The sequence below is a fragment of the Rosa chinensis genome, chromosome 7 (genome assembly GCF_002994745.2).
Source record: "Rosa chinensis cultivar Old Blush chromosome 7, RchiOBHm-V2, whole genome shotgun sequence".
In the NCBI taxonomy this organism is placed as follows: domain Eukaryota; kingdom Viridiplantae; phylum Streptophyta; class Magnoliopsida; order Rosales; family Rosaceae; genus Rosa; species Rosa chinensis.
In genome coordinates, this window is record NC_037094.1 from 13,057,556 (window position 1) to 13,081,473 (window position 23,918).

At 36.6% G+C, this 23,918-nt stretch overlaps 1 protein-coding gene and 1 long non-coding RNA gene across 2 annotated transcripts; one reads left to right on the forward strand and one right to left on the reverse strand.

Annotated features, from left to right (window-relative positions):
- Positions 1–7,589: 7,589 nt before the first annotated feature.
- LOC112175376 (subtilisin-like protease SBT2.5) lies at positions 7,590–8,394 on the forward strand. The gene is made up of 3 exons (XM_024313048.2): positions 7,590–7,741; positions 7,887–8,034; positions 8,173–8,394. The coding sequence occupies exons 1-3, from the start codon at positions 7,665–7,667 to the stop codon at positions 8,233–8,235; spliced, it is 288 nt and encodes a 95-aa protein (XP_024168816.1). The 5' UTR covers positions 7,590–7,664; the 3' UTR covers positions 8,236–8,394.
- A 2,388-nt stretch (positions 8,395–10,782) lies between these two features.
- On the reverse strand, positions 10,783–13,039 carry LOC121050764. Its single transcript, XR_005803809.1, has 2 exons — positions 12,397–13,039; positions 10,783–11,129 (listed from the first exon to the last, which is right to left on the reverse strand). It is a non-coding gene; the product is annotated as an uncharacterized LOC121050764 (long non-coding RNA).
- Positions 13,040–23,918: the final 10,879 nt, after the last annotated feature.

Here is a 23,918-nt window from a genome sequence, read left to right on the forward strand (position 1 = left end):
ATTGTCCTAGAACTCATGTTTTTTAAATAACTGTGTGCAAATTTTTGGTATGGTAGAGAAGGAGATGGAATACAGGGTTGAGTTGTTCAACAAGTAAGTTTTCTGCATTGTATTTTAGTTGCTGTCACAAACGAATAATGGTGTATCTTTGAGCCGATAATGAATTAAACAGTTGATGCATATGGCACACAACCCTCAAACTACAAAATGCCTGTTTGAAATTGTTTTATTAAGATTGACGAAATGCGTATGGCTATATTTGTCAGCCTCGGCCCTTATATTGGTTTTAGTGGAATGTGATGATAAACTTTTTTAATTCCATTATGTCTAATTCTAATACAAGAGGCTGAGTTATGTCTAATTCTAATACAAGAGGCTGAATTATGTCTAAATGAATTTTTTCATATCTACTATTTTAATAGAAGAGGCTATAAAAACGAGCCTTTTTTTTTTCTTTCCAAAATGATGACAGTACATTCAGTACTTACTGATGTGCATTCTTCATTTAGTAATCTGCCATTTTGAAATTGTAGCATTCATGAATTTTGTGGAAAAATACTCTTGCTTCACAGATCACTAACTTCACCAATTCCATAATAGAGATGGAGTGCAAGAAGACCTGTGTCTTGTATGTTGGTTCTAAAGTGATGGGTTTTGTATAATTTTTATTGTAGATTTTCATCAATGTTCCATTCTGGTACTATGGTCTCCACTCTTGACTCAACCAACCAAGAGTAAGTTTGTTGTGGTCCCTGAGACCCTTCTCAAGTAAGTCTTTTCCCTTCATTATCAGCCATCAAAGATTTGATTTTGACTACATTATAAACTTGACATTTGCGAAATGAACGAATTGTGTATATTTTTAGGTAAATTCTAGCTGAGGAGATACCAATTCAGTATGGTGGTTTCAAGAGAGAAATTGACACCAAGTTCTTCTTCTCTGAAAATGGTTTTGTTTCTGAGCAACTCTCAAGGCCGTATGAAAGCAAACCATAGAAATTGATGCAGCTCAGGTACTAATAATTTTTTTATTTGTTTGGATATCATAAACTGAGGAGGATAATAACAGAAGTTTATTTGAGGCCTCTTTTTGGTTCTCTAGTCATTTTGTAGAGAGTCTGGTATTTAGTTGTTTTGTTTTGTTTTTTTGTTTTTCTTCTTCTGATTCTTTCAATTGTTTTGTATGTGAAGATTTTGTTGTGTAGATTTACCCAACTGTTTGTGTAAGAATTTGACAGTAAAAGGAAACACAAGTTATGGATTCAAAATCATAGATATGTATATGTATATACCTACCTCACTACCCTCATCTTCAACAGATAGCACACGAACCAGCAGCTTTATTCTACAAGACTTATCACATCAACAAAACACCAAAACCCTTTAACCAGGTGGCAAATTCACTAACTATAACTATGCTATGCTTACTCTGTTATGAAGGCTTTGCTAACTTATAAATGGATGGGTTCATTTGATAATGATGTTAAGGTGATAAAATTGATTTTGTTCTCATTTTGTGCCTGATTTGATATATACTCTAGAGTTTAGATGGTAGAAGAAATGGAACTCAGAATATCCCAACTATTGTTAAATTCAGTGTTAATCTTCATTTCAGGTCAAGGAGTGGGTAGCACTGATAGGAGCATTTTAATGCGACGTTTTAACTGCATTTCCCTACATTTCTTACGTTATTTCCTTATTAAAACCTTGTTTAGGAAAGTTTCCATTCTTTGATTGGGAAAGTTCCTATTTGTAGAAAGTTTATATTTTTGTAGTTTCTATTTATCATTTTTAGTAAGTTTCCATTTTCAGTTTAGGAAAGTTGCCATTTTTCATTTTAGGAAAGTTTCTATTTTTCTTATTAGTTTCTATTTTTAGGACCTCCAAGCAAGTGGAAAATCTTGAGGAGGAAAATCAAAGTTGCAACCAAGTGGAAAATCTTGAGGAGGAAAATCAAAGTTGCAACCAAGTGGAAAATCTTGAGGAGGAAAATCAATTCAAGTTGAACAAGTGATAAACAAGTAGGAAGATATTTTTTACAAATTTGTCTAACATATCTAGCCTTTCATTTATGTTCATCTCCACCCTCCATTCATCATTTTTTGGGCTATAAATACACTTCTCCTCTCACTCTCAAAATATATTCCTTCATCCATTTCATCTCCTTGTCTCACCATTTCCTCTCCATTTTCCTTAGTCACACATTCCTTCATCCATTCCATCTCCTTGTCTCTCCATTTCCTCTCCATATTTCTTTTCCATTCTCTAGTTTTCTTGTTCTTCATTTTCAAGCCAAGAGAAAGAGAAGCCATGCAATACATCAATTTCCCAACCGCCATCCACCCTTGTGTCGTCCCTAGAAGATTGCTTGCTTTCAAGGATCTTCAAGTTCTTCGTCTCAAGGCTTTATCATTCATCTTTCAAGGTGTATTATATCCTTTCTGTTGTTTTCTTTGTTTGATTTTGTAAAACTATGAATTCTAGTTAACAAATAATGTTAAGGGCAAAGTTTAAAGCCCGTTTATATGTTTTGAGATAAAGTTGTGATTTCTATATGTTGATTTTTATGTTGCTTATGTGGGTTTGTTTAATTAAATTTGCATGATAGAAAACTTTTGTATTTTAATCTTATGTGGTTGCAAACACTTAGGCTGTGTTTGTTACACGGGATTGGACTGGATTGGACATTCTTATCTAGTCCAATCCCAGTTATCCCATGTTTGGCAGCAAGGGGACTCTTTTTAATGAGATTCCAGAGTCCCAAAAACCACCCCGACACCGTCTACCACAAACCCACCAAAAACCATGGGACTGTGGAATCCTCTCTCACTCGATCTACTCTTCCCTTCCGTTCGTCGTTCTCTCATCATTCACAACCTGCAATTCAACCTCAACCCATAAAAGCTGCCATTAAAACCCAACAAATTTCAACGACCCAGATCCCCTAATCGTCAACTTTAGCCAATTCAACAACCACAAATCGAAATCTACAAACAGCAAAACAACAGAATTGAACAAGAAGTGGATTCTGATATGGATTCCGATACAGATTTCGACGATCGCGGACGATACTGGTTCGCGAAGTGGATTCGGTCCGGAGTGGGAGGTTGGTGGCGGGCTCTGGCTGGGCTGCCGTGGATGGCTTTCGCGAAGTGGATTCGGTCCGGAGTGGGAGGTTGGTGGTGGACTCTGGCTGGGCTACCGCGGATGGCTTTCCATGTGGTGCTCCTGGTCAGACATGGCTGGCTCCGGATGGAGTGGGGATGAAGGTGTACCTCAGTGTGGATGGAGTGGGGCTCTCGGGGAGGATGACGACGCTGGGATTGAGGTCGGTGATGGGCTTGAGGGGGCTGGTGCTGAAGATGGTGAGGTAGAAGACGGAGAGGGTTGGTGGAGCTTTGCAGGTTGGTGGTTTTGCAGGTTGGTTCTATATTTAATCCCCACTGGCACCAAACATGGGTCAAGGCACTCTATAGCATAGCCTGGCTTGAAGAGTGGAGGACTCTAGAAGAAATTAAGCTGGGGTAACACAATCCCCCCTAACAAACACGGCCTTAGGGTTTTGATATAATTGGTGCTAGGTTTAAGAACATGAAATCGACTTTTCGTTTTGTGTAAACTTGAATCAAAGTAGTAAAGGTTTTGTGCAAAGACCGAATTTAATTAAAGAGGATTGCAATTAGGTGGACTTTTCCATACTAAGTTGTACACTTGAGTTGATAGCCTTTCTCTATGTCTAATGCGTTGAACATGTCATGATTGACTAGCTTTCTAGGGCTTGATTGCATGTTTGATAGGATTAATCTAGGTGCTTTCGCTTAGGTTAATTAGCATTGAAAAGTAAAATATGGGAAATCATTTGCTTTCGAATGTTTCACATGATCAACTCCTCTCTCATGACATTTAAAATCAACTATAGGAATTGTAATTGGATTTCTTGCATATGGATGTGGTTTTGATCTTTGTTCCTTGCGATCCACCCTTGTATATATGTTTTTACATTTTCTTTATTTTATTTATCTTAATTTTCAATTCTATAATTCTTAAACCCCCTCCCTTTTTATTTTGTTACTTGTATATATTTCTATTCTTTATTTTATTTTGTAAATAATACTTTATTATTTTAATTATTTATTTGTTTATACAATTGTATATATTTATATTCTTTATTTTATTTTTGTAAATAATACTTTTCTTTATTTGTTTCACAATTACAAGTGTACCCTCAATCCCCGGATAGAACGATCCCTATTTGCTTATATTACTAACGATATTTCAGGGTTAAATTACGCGCTCCCAAAGGCGCGTCAAGCACGAGCAAGGAAGGCACATAAAACATGGGCAAAGAGTAGCTTCAAGCAAAAAAACCTGTTTCTTCGGATCATTCTCAAGTATATAATAGAACACCATGACCTTATATGTGAGAGTTCAATTAGAAAGAAATCAATTGATAATTGTTATACAACTAGAATACAGTTATATTACCCGCAGCAAAGCGCGTGCTCTCTAACTAGTTTCTTTGTTAATGCCTTGTCTTTCCACACATTTTAATCCATCCTCTTAGAAATAGTTTCGGCAATGTTATTGCCTTTCATTACTCTTCCAATTTGTACTGCGTATTAGTTTCTTTGGGATTATATTATGTTAGGACTATTGGGGGCAGCTGCATATTAACATGGGTCTCAACATTATGGTCACACTAATGTTACTAGCTGATAGAAACCTTGAATATTCTTTTTTGTATGAGTACTAGTTTAGAAAAATGGCAAGCAAAGATTTGTTACACATTTAATATTTACCTTCCCAGGTGATGAACTTGATTGGCGATGTAAGAGGAAAAGTTGTTGTGATGGTAGATGATATGATCGACATTTCTGGTGAGTCTCGACAATATATGAATTTTCATGTTATATATATATTTGTCCTTACTCGATCATGAGGTCAAACAGTTAAAGATGGATGATAACAGTAAAGAGAAAGAAATGTGTGTGGACTTGGTAATATATTATGTAAGTACAACAAAGTCACTAAACAAAGTCTATTCAAACCTGAGGTATCATCATTTTAGGAGAGGTTATTCACTGCTTGATAAAGTGATCTTGATTTAAGGTTATTTTCTTATAGTCTGGAGAAATAGAACTTCCCATCTCCTTTTCACTTACATGTTACTGCAGAGTCTCCAGTATACATTCTTTTGGTTTAGTACCTTTTAGAGTGGATCAATTGAATGTAAATAGTTTTAAAATTTCATTTCATGAGATCAAGTACAAGAAGTTGTAATGTTGTATATGTTGTATGTACTTAACCATTGTTGTGTTGATGGTTAATATGTGGTTCTTTGCTGCCGGATGGTGTGCGTTACAAGGTTTATACACCCTCTGATCCACTTCTCAGCTTGTTTACGTTTTCATGGTGTTCTCTCTAATTGCTAACATTCTTCTCATTTTTAAGTGAATTTGTGTTATTAAATTGATTGGGTTCTTGGTTCCAACTGACTATATCAGGCAATGAACACACTGTCATTATATTAAGGATGTGACTATAGCAGGCAATGGACAACTGACTATATTAAGAAGCTGAAAAGTACCCGGCCACTATATGATCGATATAGAAAACAGTCAAAGTTGACAGAAAGAGAGAGAAGACAAATGTACAAATGACCCTCCTATATTAGTTCTGATGCTATTGAAGAAACTCCAGAAGATATTGAGAGTGTGAAGCTCCTTAGACTCCAATGAGGCCGTGGCTAGACACTCTAAGTAAATTTTTCGATGTATTTTGCTAGGAGAGTATTATTAGATGTACTCCTTTTGTGGACAAAAGATTATTTTTGCACAATTCATTTTGGTGCATAATGTGGATTATAACAGTTTCTTCTATATGTATATATTGATCAGTTACTGTTAATTTGGTCATTTTTGATTCCACATCCAGCAAATATAATGCATTGAATCATTCTATTAGGACAACAATAACCACAAAAAAACTGTCGTATGTACACAATATTCACAACAATCTCAAAATAAAAATTGTCGTCTGAATTTAAAATAGATAATGGATACTTTGAAAAACTGTCGTTTGAATGAAAGTCACACAACGAGCATAAAATAAAGCGACATCTGAATTGCAATTACACAACAGTTTCTAAAGTCGCTTGTCGTCTGAAGAATAGTCACGCAACAGCTAATGTTGTCGACAGGCTGCCGGCATGCTGCCGACACGCTGCCAAGCCCTTCACACGACGGTTCCCTACAATCGACCTTCATCAGACGGCGCCTCGATATACGACGGTTTGTCTCTATATCAGACAACGGTTTTTAGCCGTCATCTGATTCAATTTTTGTAGTAGTGAACTAACTTAAATGACAAGCCAATAAATCCTAACACATGAGTTTTCGAAGAAATAATAGAAATTATACCATTAAACTGAATAAGTTTATAATAGGCTAATAACATAGTAGATCGAAAAATCTCTTTCCGAGAGTATCTGACTTTCAGTTTCTTATTCTTAAACTTAATTCAGCATGTTCATATGAGAAATAAATTAAACTAACACCCACACGTGCATGCACAGATGCAATGTCACAAATGGATTAAAAGATTGTATGATGCAATTGGGGGACAGGGGGACTTGGTATCCAATACATGTTCGACAGGAAGTTAATGGATTATATATGATTATATTCCACCATGTTCTAATTGACTTCCAAGTCAGTTCGATACTGGCTCCGATCAATTAGTGAATCGGAGGACTAATTAACTTAGTTTAATGGTTTCTGATTCCCTCGTTGTCATCATCAGAATGTAGATGATGACATCTTGAAATAAATTGATTACCTACTCCGGGTACTCCCTCACTTTGCTCAAGAACAGGCACCAGCCGCACGAATAGCTTTGTGTTATATAGTATCTCTGTACTTCTCTAATTAATCATAATTTTGATTGAAAATGTCTTAATTCGGCCAGAAAACTTGATTAGTAAGTGTTGACTTTAAAGCACAACCGTGTGGCAGACAAATTAAAATATATTGTAATTTTCAAACACTATGCGAGAATCTTCCAAGTGTGAATGATGGCCCTTCGTCAATATTTGTAACCATTGATGTTTTCCCACTATCACCAACTCGTGATAGTTAGTGTATTCCTTGGGTGAATATGTTTGTTCATTCACTTTCGAGGTTACATTTAAGTTTCGGTAATCAAGATCGTTCGTTACTATAAAAATGATTTTTTATAAAAGATTTGTATAAAAATGTCACTAGTCTCCAAGTGTTGATTATCAATTTGAATATCATTTAATTATCTAAAGTAAAAGTATATTAATCCTAAGAGCGAGTGAATGAGCATATTCACCAATAAATTGAAGTTAATTTCAAATTATCTAGAAGGAAAATAAATTAAAGTTAGAAGAGTGTCCAATTTAATTATTCCAATATATACAGTCGTTTTAATATGATAAATGGTAATTATTAATTGATAAATGGTAATTATATTATTGGTGATTATCGTAGATAGAATCATAGAAATGTTGGATTCTTGTGACAACAAGTACGCGTATTCATGTATAAAAATAACCATATAGCTGAAGAAGGGCATTATAAATAGGTTCATAACCTAAGCCATCCTCAAGCCAGAACATACAGGCGAAGAAATAGCTAGCCAGAATGGAAAATACAAAAAGCGAATCATACTTTGTTTTCATGAATTATGATCCTCAATACGCTCGCCTTCGATCTGATCGGTCAGTTCTACAACTTCTCTGATTTGCTGCTCTTTTATCAAACGTCGCTTATATGATTTTTTTTCTTCTGTTTAATTAATTAGTACTGATACTGTATCTTCTTCATGATGATGGGTATTTTTATGTATATATGTATATATAATAGAAAGAAAGGGACGTCAAATGAGCTTGATCTGTATCTAAGCCGGAAGCATGATGAGCTATTGGAAAGCACCCTTGAACCAGGAACTTACAGGAAGACATTGTCTCTGGTTATTGTTGATGGTTTTGCTGTGGAAATTACTGAGGACCAGGTCGATCTCTGTGAGAACACACACACACACACAAACATACGTAATATGCAGTACTAATTAAATGTTGGTTGCATTTTTTTTTTCTGGGGTTCTAGTTCATAATTAAACTAAACTCACCATTAGTTTTTGCTTTGACAGGCAAGTAAGCTTAGATCTGCAAAGGAAGTGAGATTGGTGGAGAAAAATCAAGAGATTGCGTAACAAGGGGAAAGGCCAAGTTAAGTAGAGATTAGTAGAGATCCTTGTGAATGTGAAATGATTCGTACGAGTTTAAATGCTGGTAATTTGTATCAAGTAAGATTTGTATGAGAAGAGTTTATTTATGGGTTTGCTATTATAATACCATATAATATTGTAGTCTAAAGATGTTTATGGGTTCACTCTCTCCTCTATGTGTTATGACTTATGAGTTATGAGAGGTAGTAGTAGTCCATCATATACCACATTCATCCCGGATTCTAACAATGCAATGAGTTTCCGATCACCTTCTTAAACCATTTTGTTATCATTTCTCAAAGGCATCAACGGTCATTTAGTTATTGGTTGAGAAGACCCCTGATAAAAGGTACAAATACTTCTTAAACCATTTTGTTATCATTTCTCAAAGGCATCAACGGTCATTTAGTTATTGGTTGAGAAGGCCCCTGATAAAAGATACATATGATAATTTCTTCTTTCTCATTGCTATTTGACCTTTTTATGAGCACTTTCCTTGTTTAATCACTCTTGATATATATTCAATGAGAATTGTACGTGGACGGAAGAAAATTTTCTCCTGCCATACGTTTTCAAGCCAAATGAGTTCGATCGGTTAGAATAAATCAAGTCGCTAGCGGCAAGGGTAAGGAATTGACTGTTCTAACGCTTCCATCATGAAAATTGAATTCTGTGCTATATATAATAAAAAAAAATTATCCACGTTTCTAATTAATTTCATGGTGCTTCTTTCGTTATCTTTATCTAAAAATTACTTCTAAACCTTATTATGGCCGCCTTTGTTATGTCTCTGTTTGAGACTACATGATGTGAATAGGTCTAACTCAAAAAATAGTAGACTCTATCTCTTTAATATTAGTCATACTACAAACGTAATCGATATTACATTTTGTGTCCTACATCATATCAAATCTCAAAATTTTGAATTGCAAGAACTGAGTTTTATTTCATATGTATCTAAGCTAGATTGACTGTGAACTTGATTTATTTCGACCAAATAAAACCCTAAAACTTTCTGTTTTTGATAAAAGGTCCCTAAAATACAAAAGTACTCCAACAATGAAACTCATTGGTTACAGTGCCCCATACTCACACTAGCCACACTACTACGGTACCACCACTCAAAGTCTCGCACTCACAATCACCTAAAGAAACACTCGTACGTGGCATGTTCTATATCTAGTTAGGAGAGAAATGGTTGAGAATATACACATCCCACATGGAAAAAATGGGACTTTGCCTATGTGTTTATAAGGGTTTGAGCCACTCCATCCATTGCCAATTGGTTTTGGATGTGAACCGCATATTACTTTATCATGATATCAAAGCCAGGTTACTCACGTGTACATGCTTAACGGCCACACGGGCTCCACGTTATCTAAAGTTGTCATCGTGTATGACTTGAAAATTCGCTACACGTGCGGGGGCGTGTTGAGAATATACACATTACACATGAGATAAATAAGACATTGATTTTGAATGTAAATTCCAGATTATTTTATTTGAAATCAATCTAAGGCTAGCAATTGCAAGGAAAGTAGATTCCTTTCCTTTTCTTGTTGTATGATTTGCGAAGGGGGGAGCCGGGGCCAGCCACTGATCGATGAAGAAGCAGTAGTACCAGTACTACTGGAGCAGAGCTAGCTAGAGTACTGACGGATCATAAACGTGACACATTAATCGTATGGGGGGAAAGGGCAGAGATCGATGAGTCACAATCGTATCATGCAGCTAGCGGTACTTTATCTAGTTTAGGTTAGGTTATAAAGCAGCATTGCAGAAATGGCTGTACCACCTTTTATTTTTCAACAAAGTTTGAGCAAACTCTGCTGACATGGTTTCTCAACCTCACGTGCTGCTTCATCACTTTAACTCCATCTTCATCAGTAGCTGCTGTCACTAATTCACATGCACTCACCTCCATCTTTATTCGCTTTTCAGTACTTTTCACCCATAATTGTCAGCTTCTGGTCACCACATTTACCCTCATCTTGCCAGCTACTCAGCTTCATTTAGGTCATTTTCCCGCCATTTCTTTTTTACAACATCGATCAAAATGCACTCGATCGGTTCCGTAATGCATTATGGATACAGTAAACAAAAGTTGATTAACCTATAATGAAGAGATTGATTTGATTATGAGGTAAATTATTGCTAATGACCAGGACCACTTGATCTTCATAATCACCGAGAGTTAAATTTTGTGCTGCGGCAAACCTGGATGTGAATCATGTGATGAAAGGCCAAGCTCGATTGATCATTTGGAAGCAACGAAACTAGATCACTGAAAGGGTAAATAGCTAGAAACTAGATCACTGAAAGGGTAAATAGCTAGCACCAGTTCATGACTTCATGCAGCTCGCTCCTTTTGAGTTTTGAACTTTTGATCATCACCAGCTTACGTTTTGCCTTCAGTCATTTTTACCTTTTTTGATGTTGTTATTTACTAGTTTTAACTTTTAACTGCATAGACTTTCTCAGACTTGGCTGATTTTTCCAGCTGCCAGCCACTAACACTTGGACACAGCTCGCTCGCTATCAATTTTGGAGATTACAATTTTAACTCGGGCTGAGTTAGTTTAATACAATTACTTGAGCTTGAGCCAAGTATACTCTGCAACTGAACTGATTCGTGTTGAGCTACCTTAGCTTAGCTAGCTGTTTACAACTACTGGAAATATATTGATCATCCACGTCTCTGAATTAACTGTACGTACATGCAGGGACTACCGTCCTAAATTAGTAAAGTTCATATCTGAAGCAAATGCTGGAGTTTTCATTGGGTATCAAAGTCCTTCACAATCAGATTGAACCACCATTCTGGATGATCAGCAGCAATCCGGAGTCAAAATTTTGTCACACGGGCATACTATTTTCTCCTTCAAGGAAACAGAGATTAGGCGAATGATTTAATCAACAGAAGGGCGTTAAAGTAGCCAAAATTATTGATTAATTATCAAATGACAAGACAAACTATGGTATTGTGATGTTTATCATACACTCATTTCACATTTATTTGAACAAAAATTACAATTATTTGAATCAAAATTACAAAATTGAGAATAAAATTATAATATTCATTTACACTATTTACATATAATTAAACAAAAATTACAACATTGATAACAAATTTGTTCAAAAACTTGTAACAAGGTCGTAAATAGTGTAATTACAATTTTTTTTCTATTTTTTAAAAGATGATCAAAGGATTTCACTCATACCCCATGGTGACTCGAACCTAGGATTTAGATCCTAGATAGTGGGTGCTCTAATCACTGAGCTAACACCACTTCGTCAAATGGTGTAATTACCATTATTAGAACTAAGATTACACTTGATAAAAAAAACAAAAAAAAAACTAAGAATACACAAAATATGACTAAATATTACCACTTTAACAACAAATTTTTTGTCACATTTATAAATGTGTGTATGAGATACGAGTATGTATTATAGAATTTTCCTCAAATGACAAGCAAATTTTCGTTTAGTGTTCTTCAATTTTAATCTTGCCACTCAGGACCTAGTCTATGTTTAGCGAGTATAACATACTAACGACATATTAATCGAGTCATCAAATTTACCGATTATAACGTTACTGGATATGGCATAGTTTAAGTACCATATGTCCATGTGCAATGCATCTTGACTATATACATGCACATTAGGTATATTATATGATATGTTTTCACTAACCAGAGCTAGCTAGCGCTAGTAAGCTATATAATCAGTAAGCACCAGGTACCCTCGTTTCCAAAAGCAAACTCAAATAAAGGCCTGAGCTAATTGAGTCATGATAATCAAATATGAATTGGCGTGTAATATCTAGACACTTTCTATCAACTCCCCTCAAATGCTCCTAGCTTGCCATATATATCTGTTTGGGCATTGCTAGAAGCCCTTGAGGGAGAGTGAACGAAAGTGCCGTGGAGGCTTTAGATCAATATTTCTGATATTGAGTCATGTTCTGGCAGTTCTGCATATCAAGTGAACAAAGTTGGTGACTCTAGCATTTCTTTTACCGGATATGGCATAGTTTAAGTACCATATGCGTAAATATGATAGCATGCCGTGCATTGCATCTTGATGACTACAAGTAAGTATATGTACATTTGTAAGTATATTGTATAATATTTTCCCACTAACCTGAGCTAGAGCTAGCAAGATACCAAAACAGTAAGCGTCAGCACACCCTTCTTTGCAAAAGAAGAATTAAATTCAAAGACCTCTGAGTCATGAGTCTCATGACCATCAAATTAATGCCATTAGTGGGCATACTACATCAATCAAGACACTTTTTGTTAACTCTCCCTAAACGCTCCAAGCTTGCCATACGTCTGTTGCGGCATTGCTAGAAGCCCTTGAGGGAGAGTTAACGAAAGTGCCTTGGAGTTTTTGATCAACATTTCTGAGCTTGAGTCATGACCGACCAACATCGAATGCAATATATAAGTGGCGTACGCTAACATCAATCAAGACACTTTTTGTTAACTCTCCTCAAGTGCTCCTAGCTTGCCATTTCTAGCATTCCTAGAAGCCCTTGAGGGAGAGTTAACGAAAGTGCCTCGCAGCACCTTCGATTGGATCATACAGACAAAGAAGCCGCACACTATGTGAAGGCAAAAAGCTTGGTCAGTCTCCCCCAAGGGCTTCACAGCCTTGTGTAAATACCCCAAGTCTCCCTGGGATATAAAACTCTACCTTGGTGTGAAGCCCTTGAGGGAGAGTGATCAACCACTGCCTTGTATGCATAAGGTTCAGCTTAGCTCCTCTATCTAGTTCCCAGATCTCATTGGTTTGATTTGTTGAAGAAAGGATTGGCTTAGAAGCCCTTTTATAGATCACCATGATAGGCCACAATGTTATTCATGTGGTGAAATTAACATAATTAGTCAATATTTGGTGGGGACTCCATATCTTAGGCACTTGACCTCTAGTGACAAAACCAGATCCTCCTGCTTCCTAATAGCTTCTGATAAATCAGATCCCATATATTAATTTCATAAAATAATTGAAACCCTTTTATGAATTGGCTAATGGTCCATATTTTGGAACCAATCAATTTTGTACACCTTGAATTTTGAGTGATGATTAATGGGATAGAAAGGGGGTTGGCCCTTAAGAAACCTGACAAGGCAATAATAAGCCAATTAGGCTTATCTTTAAGCAGATTAAAGAGAGAATAAGTTAAAGGAGCTTAATTGTAAAGGGATTTAGGCATCTCTACCTTATCTTAGATCTGATCTTATTCATTAAAGAGGTCAATTTAGATCTTAACTTCAATTCCTATTTGACATTCCTGCTATCCCACTGGCACTAGCTAGCTTTTTTTGTTTTGTTTTTTGGATTGATGGCACCAGCTAGGTTTCTAGTAGTCTAGCTTTTGCTTTTTCTTATCTTCACATCCTTCACGTCCAATGGCATATTTCAAGTGTGAAGGCCAGGTGCTAAAACTACATGTTTTGTGACAAAAAATGGACGCGGAGAATGACAACCATGAGTTGTTTATCATCGGACCGTACTGATATATACAGATGCCTGAACTCGCAATTCGATTGTGGAATCCAATCCTTGTTAACGTGGACAAGGACCTTTGCAGTGCATATGGTTCCAAATGCATGTGGGGCATATAAATTTGTCGATTTGGTCACCTAGGTAGCTAGCATGGCCGATCATGAGATTCTAACTACCTGATGTGAAGAATTAAAATGTAGCCTCTTAGATGATAATATAAAATCATTGTTTTGAACTCAGTTGGAAAAAAAAAAAAACATGTGTTTTTTTTTTTTAATAAACAGAGGAAAAGCCTAGACGGCTCACCCCTTATTGAATTTTATTTCGAAGAAAAGTAAAAAAAGGAGGAGGGGACATAAAACCCAAAACTCCTCCAAAGAAAACAATCGAAAGAGAAAACAAATGATAAATACAATAGGAAAGCGTAACTAACGAACACGAAAATTAGGCAACCCCAAAGGAGTCTTTCTTACAATGGGAACGAATAAGATCTGGGGGTATGTCCCACCATGTTAAACCAGTAGAAGAGAGACCCATGTTAGCAAGAGCATCTGCAGCTTGGTTGCCCTCACGATAGATGTGTGAAGAAAGGAAATGCATATGAGAGATACGATAGACCCATTATACCACCTCTGAAATCTCTAAAGATGCCACCATAACCCGCATGACCAGAAGAGCTACTCCAAGCACCGTCAGTGTTAATCTTTACCCAACCAAGAAGTGGAGGATGCCAATTAACTTCGACAATCCGTGGAGCCCTACGAGGCTTGCAGGGGACAGGAAACTTCTTCAAAATAGTAAGATCTTGAACAGAATTGTACATGCAATCAGAACCAAGTCTATCGGAGGAGCTAACTTGCCCTTTAATTAATCTCCAAGCATTATTCATGTTGGCCTGCACACCATCAAACTTAGCCCAGTTTCGAAAATGCCAAATGCACCATAATAAAGCCACAAAAGCGGTGAGCCATAGCTCACACAATTGAGGACTTCGACTCTGATCCAAGCCCCGTTGTAACCTCTCCATAAGGGAACCATGAACCATACCTAGCTCAAACACATCCACTAAGCATTGCCATAACGATGATGCAAAAGAACAAGAGAGAAAAATATGCTCAAGAGACTCCACTTGAATGTGGCAAAGATAACACCGGGATGCAAGAGAGACCCCTCTCTTTTGAAGGAAGTCATCCGATAATATACGACCACTTAACACCTTCCAAACTAATAAAGACTAAAGACATACGAGGAGGAATAAACTTTGTCCAAATTAATTTTCCCCAATTAGCAACAGCAAAACGAGGCCTTAGAAAACCATAAGCTTCACGTGCAGATAGCGTACCTGAAGGAGAAGGCATCCAGATGCATTGGTCCACCGCTTGATCATTAATTGAGAGGGGTACATGCTGATGAATAAAAGTACACAAACCTGGGAAGTGTAATTAAAATAATGATGGGAAGCTCCACACTCCATTAGAAATATAGTCTGCAACTAAAGTGCCAAGTTGATTCATAACACCACCATGCAAACCAAACAATTCATTTAATGGGCAGCCCACAAAATTATCCCACCAGAATAATATTTCCTCCCCATTTCCAATTAACCATCTGCCATTTTGCTTAATGAGTGGCCAAAAACGTTTCACCCCAGGCCAGATAGAAGATAGAGCATACGACCTCCGCAATACTCCCGCACGACAAAAGCGAGCTCGAAGTAAAGAGCAACCATCTGACGCCGAAAATGAAACATCTCACGCTTTCTTGAGAAGTAGAGAATGATTTAGAACCCGTAATGGCTTAAGGCCTAAACCATCTTCTTCCGTTGGTGAACAACAATTCTTCCAAGCAATAAGAGGGACACCCCGCCTTTCGATAGAACCTGACCATAAATAGTTCCTATACCATACCTCCAAACGCCGAAGCAATGAAACTGGCCACTCATAGACTTGAAAGTTGTAAATTAACATACTATATATAACTGATTTAATCAACTGCAGTCTACCCGCCATTGAAAGCAAAGAACCCATCCAACTCGAAAATTTCAAGCGAATCTTGTCCACAATAGGCCGAAAATGAACATGTGTTTTGATTAAAATAAATAAAATAAAAGTATTAAATTTTTATTCATAAATAAATTTGCATGCTAAGGCTCAAACTCTAGTTGTAAGGTAGTTAGAGTAACAAGGCTACCGCTGGAGTAAGATAATCTTTTGTACTCCTTAGAGCAAAAACAATATATATCCACATTCCACACATAAAATATATACATAACTAAAACTTCGGAGACCCCCAAAGACCCGTAGCCTGAGACGGCTGCTTCAGGCGGCAGTCCTTAGGGCTGGCGCTGCTAGCTAGTTATCTAGGTGTTCAAAAACCTCCCCATTATGTGCATCAGCTTTTAAAACTAAGTTTGGGCCAGATTTGGAGACCCCAGCATATATAGCCCAAATTCGATTACAGGGAGTTTAGAATGCCATTCGAGATTTTAAGTTCAGATGTAATTCATGATATTGTCAGTACCTATTTCCTTTGATTATCATCATATTGTGCCATAAATCTGTTGCTCAAATTAATACAAAACATTTGCAAGAAACTCAAACCGCTGGAAATCTCAAACCAAATGCCGATTCTTTATTTATTGTTTAATATTCTGACAAGTATGTGACAATAAGTGGACATAAAGAAGTATCCATACCAACAATCTCAAAAGATTAGAAAGTGTGGTTTTCATGAAAAACTGCAAAGAATGAGACATACAAAATTTCAAGCTAGTGCCAATTCTGAAATAACAAATTATGTGTTTTAATAGATACTAGAAACAGTCGTGCGTGGCTGCGGTTTTATAGTAATGCATTGACATTATGAGACAGCCCGATTAAGAATATTGTGAATTCTTATTGACAATCACTCTTGGAACAAATATAAATGGTTACTGGAACCCTTTTACATATTAGTAGTTCATTTTTTCATACATATTAATAGTTCTTTTTTTCATATGCCATGGGTGCCATGCTCTAAAATATTTAAAACACAATATCTTTTTCTTTTCTGTGACATGGGAAGAAATCAAGCTGAGCAAATCAAATTTGGTCACCCAAATATTAGTAGCTAAGAAGACTTGCCAGTAAGGCCTTCAATTTTGCTCATGTCACTGCCAAGTTTAGTTTCCAATACTCACTTTCATTTCATCATTTGTCTACATGACATAACCAAACAAAATGTCAAATAATTAGCACATGAATTAGCAAGAAGTACATTTCACAGGACTCAAAGGAATAACATGACCAAATGGATAAATATGCAACTCTTCATAACTGAAACAGTTTGGCGCATTTGTTAAACAAACACAGATTGTAATTCACTAAATCATATGATACTTATACACAGAAACAGTCCTAATTTCCTAAACAATCCAACATATTACAATGCCAAGTTTAGTAATCACTTTTATGGGGTGTGGCTATACATTATTGTTGGTGTTGAGAATATATACATCCCACATGGGAAAAATGAGACATTGCCTATGAGTTTATAAGGGTTTGGGCCACTCTATCCATTGTTAATTGGTTTTGGATGTGAGCTCCAGATTACTTTATCATGGTATCAGAATGGGTTACCCATGTGTGCATGCCTAACGGCCACACGGACTTCACGTCACCCAAGTTGTCCACGTATATGGCTTGAAAATTCGCCACACATGCGGGGGCGTGTTGAGAATATATACATCCCACATGGGAAAAATGGGACCTTGCTTATGAGTTTATAAGGGTTTGGGTCACTCCATCCATTGCCAATTGGTTTTGGATGTGAACCTCAGATTACTTTATCAATTGGTGTAAGAGATTTTATAGCCTTTGCATCACTCACCAAGGACATAAGTCTTTGCAGTTACATTATCTGAATGATACAACTCCAGTCATTCAAACATAAAAAGCAACATTTTCTAATTCCTGAAATATGCAAAAGAGCAGATAGATACTCACTTTAACCATATTTCACAGAACATCATTTACCCAAAGTCGGAGAAAAAAGCAAGTAAAAGGTTATGCATCTAGTGTAAACTTTAACCATATTCCATAACAATCATTTTCCACTTTCGAGAGAGAGAAGAAGAAAAAAAAGATAATCATTAACAAAGCCATTCATCACCTTCTTTCAAATCAACACAATATCCAAATTGGTGTGATTGAACTGAAATTGGACATATAGGTTTATAAGATTCTAAGGCTCATTATAGTGGTCCTGAGCTTGAAGTTGAATGACTGTGCCAATTGATTTGGGAATTCAGCACACTTATTTGGATCAGCTATCAGATTTATTTCCCTCTGAAAGGGTATACATTCAATAGGTCCTAAATTTATCACAACCATATTCTTTGCAGAGTTGCACCCAAATTTGTAGTCTCTGCATTTCATAACAAATCTATGTTAATAAAACTAATGACAAACAACAATAGTATAGTATGAATGACTGACTGTATTTCTCATCATAACAGTCAATGCACCTAAAATCCCACTACCAAATTCAAAATCCAATGTATGGTGAAGTGATATTTTTGAGTTATAACAAAGAAAATGTTTACTGTAAGTTGATGTCTGAGTCTTACAATCAAAATGCCAACAAAGATTTCCATAGGTATCAACTTCCTCTCAACTCAGTTATAAGTGGCACCAAGTAGTTACAGAGAAAATCTTTCGATCTGATTGTTATCTAAAAGAAAGTTCTTCTAAGTAGCTCTTCTTAGTTCATTCTTCTAAAATCCTTTTTAAAGATTGTTACTTTGATGGGGCTTAAGAAAAATGAAAGCAGATGAAATTCCTAGCCGTAGATGAAGCAAAGAGTCCATAGTCGAAGGCCAATTGAAAAGTTTATTTGCAATAGCTTGAACTAATTCAGTTCTTCTTGCAACAAAAATAATTCCTACCTAAAATTCAATAAAAATAATTCACTAAACAAGACCATCCCACACTACATTGAACAACCAAACTTCTTCTATTAATAATATTCGGGCGTTGGGCTGAGCCTCCTAGTTAGGCTGGGTTCCAAATCCCTTTCAAAAAAAAAAAAAAAACTTCTCTAGACATTTTCAATGGTGCAAAGCCTACATGCTAGCTTATGAGCACCGTATCAATTTTAATATCAAAATCCTACCCAAAACCAATACCCTACTATTCAAACAATTCATATTGATAAAAATCCAAACGTTGAAAGGGGGGCTGGTGTGGCTACCCTCAAGCCTTGATTAATGAAATTGTAGAATAAAAGAGGGGGACGTAGAGCCTAAATCCCAGATTACAATAAGCATAGAGAGAACATCCTGAAATAAGATCAAGACTCTCCACAAAATCTATGTATTCTAACAAACACCAATTAGCAAAGAGTGCACAAACGGCTACTCTATTTGCTTTGACATAGCGGTGATATACCGGAAAGATAACTCTATTATGAAGAAGCATCATTACAAATAGCACAGCTTTCACACTATGTTGCAGCATAGAAATAAATCCGGCGACACTCAATTTCATCCTGCCACTAGGAGGTTGTGTCCATTTGATCAAGCAAATAACTCATCGTCTCGCTAGGCCAGACAAGGCACACTGAGTATGCATATCGGGACAAAACCCACGTCGCTCTAACCAAAAGTGGTAGGGACTCATATAGCCACGTTTAACTAAAAATAACTAAAAATAAGATAAAACAGAAAAGATAAATGGGCCAAGGGACAAAGCCCATACCCAACCTCCAACAGGCCCAAATCAAAGCAATTGGGTGCAGAAAGCAGAAACCTTGTATCCTACTGGCGCCTCCCATGTCGTCCCGCCACTGCTACTGTCGTCGAGCCATCTAGTCTCGCCGTACCTCAGGTCGGAACCATACAACCCAAACCAAATCGGGTCTAACAGATCCGATCCGAACCTAGTGGTTCTCGAAGATGCCAACGTCCGGTCCGGTCCCTCAGGTCATCACCTGTAGGCGATCTCTGAACACGCGACCCCACCACGAAGCATCCACCAATCCATTCACGCTCCTCCCTAGGGAAAGACGATACCGACCCTGCCTTCCAGTCATCAGCCCGCTATTGTCCTTAGCCGGCAAGTCCGCTTATCGCCCCAAACAGCAAAGCCATCATTCTGCAACCAATACCCCAACTGTAGGCCTCATCAAAAAGCCCGCGGATCAAGTGGGCCGATGGAGGCCCGCCGGCCCTGAGGGCTAAAATCCAGGCCCGGCCCTTTAAAAAGCCGCAAAAGCCCGCCTCGGTGGGAAGTGGGCCGGCCCGCAAAAACCAGGCCCGGTTAGGCCCGGCCCGGCCCATAAGATATTATATATATATATATGTGTGTGTGTGTGTGTGTGTGTTTATATATATATATGTAGATATGTGTTTATAAATATATATATATATATATAGACACATATAGATATATTTGTGTGTGTGTTTATATATATGTGTGTTATATATATATGTATATACATATATATATATATATGTGTGTGTGTGTGTGTGTGTTATATATATGTGTGTGTGTGTGTGTGTGTCGGTGTGCGTTTATAAACATATATATGGAAGGTTGTAGAATCAGTGAGAAAAAATGGCTAGTTGGGCCTTCTGTTACTACCTTCTTCTCCTTAAGCTTGCTATTCTTTTTTGCAATATGTGAAGCTTCCAAATGTATATATATAGAAAAGATATATATGCATTACCGCATAATAAATATATATATATAGATATATATGTGTGTGTGTGTGTTTATATATATATATATATATATATCAATATGTGTGTGTGTGTGTGTGGAAGTTCTTATACTTCTATATAAAATATGTGCTACTGTGCATATATATATATATATATATATTCTACATATCGGTTGACCAATCCGATCGGATTCGAAAATATGGTGAAATTGGCTACATTTTTTACCACACTCATAATTTATTGTAATAAACTCATCCAACGGTCGGTTTTTCCATTTTCTTTGAATTGATAGTGGTTGCTCTTTGCAATGTATGATATATAAATATAGGTTTATAAGAGTAACTACGTTTGACCTAGTTGATCGAATTTGAAACGAGAACCAAATTAGATGGATTTTCTACAACCACCATAAAACATTACAATCTCTCCATCGAGTGATTGGTTTCTCCGAATTCATTTTCTACTTCATGGTTGCTTTAGAATGAACCTAAACAATTTAAATGCAATGTATAAGTCATACAACTATAAGAATAAAATTGGTATAAACCAATGTGTTTGTAATTAAAATTAATTTTTTTTATATGATGTCCACGCACATCAATTGATGGAATATATACAAACGTGATGTGAAAAAATAAGCACGTTTCTCGGTTGTCACGGCATCGGTCAACCAATAAAACATATAAGTGACTACGGTTGACCAATCCAATCGGATTCGAAAATATGGTGAAATTGGCTACATTTTTTACCACACTCATAATTTATTGTAATAAACTCATCCAACGGTCGGTTTTTCCATTTTCTTTGAATTGATAGTGGTTGCTCTTTGCAATGTATGATATATAAATATAGGTTTATAAGAGTAACTACGTTTGACCTAATTGATCGAATTTGAAACGAGAACCAAATTGGCTGGATTTTCTACAACCACCATAAAACATTACAATCTCTCCATCGAGTGGTTGGTTTCTCCGAATTCATTTTCTACTTCATGGTTGCTTTAGAATGAACCTAAACAATTTAAATGCAATGTATAAGTCATCCAACTATAAGAATAAAATTGGTATAGACCAATGTGTTTGTAATTAAAATTAATTTTTTTTTATCTTATGTCCACGCACATCCATTGATGGAATATATACAAACGTGATGTGAAAAAATAAGCACGTTTCGCGGTTGTCACGGCATGGGTCAACCAATAAAACATATAAGTGACTATGGTTGACCAATCCGATCGGATTAAAAAATATGGTGAAATTGGCTAAATTTTTTACCACACTCATAATTTATTGTAATAAACTCATCCAACGGTCGGTTTTTCCATTTTCTTTGAATTGATAGGGGTTGCTCTTTGGAGTGTATGATATATAAATATAGGTTTATAAGAGTAACTACATTTGACCTAGTTGATCGAATTCGAAACGAGAACCAAATTGGCTGGATTTTCTACAACCACCATAAAACATTACAACCTCTCCATCAAGCGGTTGGTTTCTCCGAATTCATTTTCCACTTCATGGTTGCTTTAGAATGAACCTAAACAATTTAAATGCAATGTATAAGTCGTATAACTTTAGGAATAAAATTGGTATAGTCCAATGTGTTTGTAATTAAAATTAATTTTTCTTATCTTATGTCCACGCACATCCATCGATGGAATATATACAAACGTGATGTGAAAAAATAAGCACGTTTCGCGGTTGCCACGTCATCGGTCAACCAATAAAACATATAAGTGACTACGGTTGACGAATCCGATCGGATTCGAAAATATGGTGAAATTGGCTAAATTTTTTACCACACTCATAATTTATTGTAATAAACTCATCCAACGGTCGATTTTTCCATTTTCTTTGAATTGATAGGGGTTGTTTTTTGGAGTGTATGATATATAAATATAGGTTTATAAAAAATTAGTGTCTTAAAAAATTTATTTATCAATAAATTAGTATCTATATATAAATATAGATTTTTTTGGGTACAATATAGTTATATAGATCTATTATCTTTGGTTGTATTTGATCATTATCCATTGAATTTCCAAAGCTTGATTAAAAAAAAAAGCTTGTGTCTTTAAATATTTATTTATAAATAAAGCCCGCAAGGCCCGGCCGAAAAAATCCCTCAAGGCCAAGCCCGGCCAGGCCCGAAAAAGCCAGCAAGGCCCACTTTATATGGACGGGCTTGGATCCTTCGATTTTTAATAAAGCCCGGCCCGTTGACGACCCCTACCCAACTGGACCTATGAACATTGGACACAAGGTCCATTCTAGCGCTTCTGTCGTCGCCGAGGCGAGAGCGTGGCGTCGGACCGGGCATACAATCTTGCCGGACGACTGCGACTCTTGTTTTGAGAGAAAAGTTTTAGGGTTTTGGGAGAAAAAACCCAACCGTTAACAAAAATTAGGGAACAAAAATAAAACCCAGTTCCATTGTTGTAGATTAAGCTTGAAAGATATGAACTTTGAGTTCAGTAACCATTTTTTTATAAGTTCTGGGAAACAAAAAACCCACAAAACCCAATACCATACAAAAATCAAAACAATAAAAAAATTTAAAAAAAATAAAAAAACCTTGAAAAAGGGTTGGACGGAAATTGATGATGAAGGTCAACGGCCATGAGATTACCCAGGTTGATTACAATCGCTGTAGTTTCGGTCTCCATCACTGCGAGCTCTGTTTTGGTTAAGCAGCTCAAAACTTGAAAGCTGCTAGGTTGTTTCTTTAGGTCTCTACGGCTCTATTCCATCAAGCCTTCCCATTATTGTATATAAAAAATAAAATGAGTTGTTTCGCAAATGAAATTGAGTTTTTAATACCAATGCTTCACAATTGTGCGACAAATAACATTTACCTTGAAACTCTCATTAGAGATTGACTTTCCAACAGAATCAAAGAAATGTTGTACTCCTGCTAAGACGAACTTGTCTTGGATGGCTGAAGCCAGAAAATTCCATGACATTTCGTACCATGCAAAATTCGAACGATTTTCTATTTTTTTTTTTAAAGAATTTTATTGTAAGGCGGTTTCACCGAGCGAGTCTTCTGGGGTGAAGGAGCAATTGCGCCTCCCATTGCCGAAACCTTTCTTGGGCTTTGCTAATAACAAGTTCGTCAATGGAGCATTCAAATTTCAGGGTATACAAACCCTAATATTACCTCCTGTGGCACGTAATCTGTTTAGATCCTTTGATGGCAATAATTAAGCCTCGAAAGCCAATTCTTATTCGGAATACAGGTTTGGAGACTCGAACTGCAGATGCTTGTATAGAAGGTACTAGCAAGGATGCTCTAGCGCTGGTTCCTTTTGAGGAGATGCTGACAGATTTGAAGCGCAGCAGGCCAGCTTCCCCTTTCTCTTCCCCAAAGAAACTCAAGTTTTTGCTAGGTGAAGCATCAAAGAGAAAATATGAGCTCCCCAAGAAGCTGAAAGTCCCGGATTTCCATACTAAAT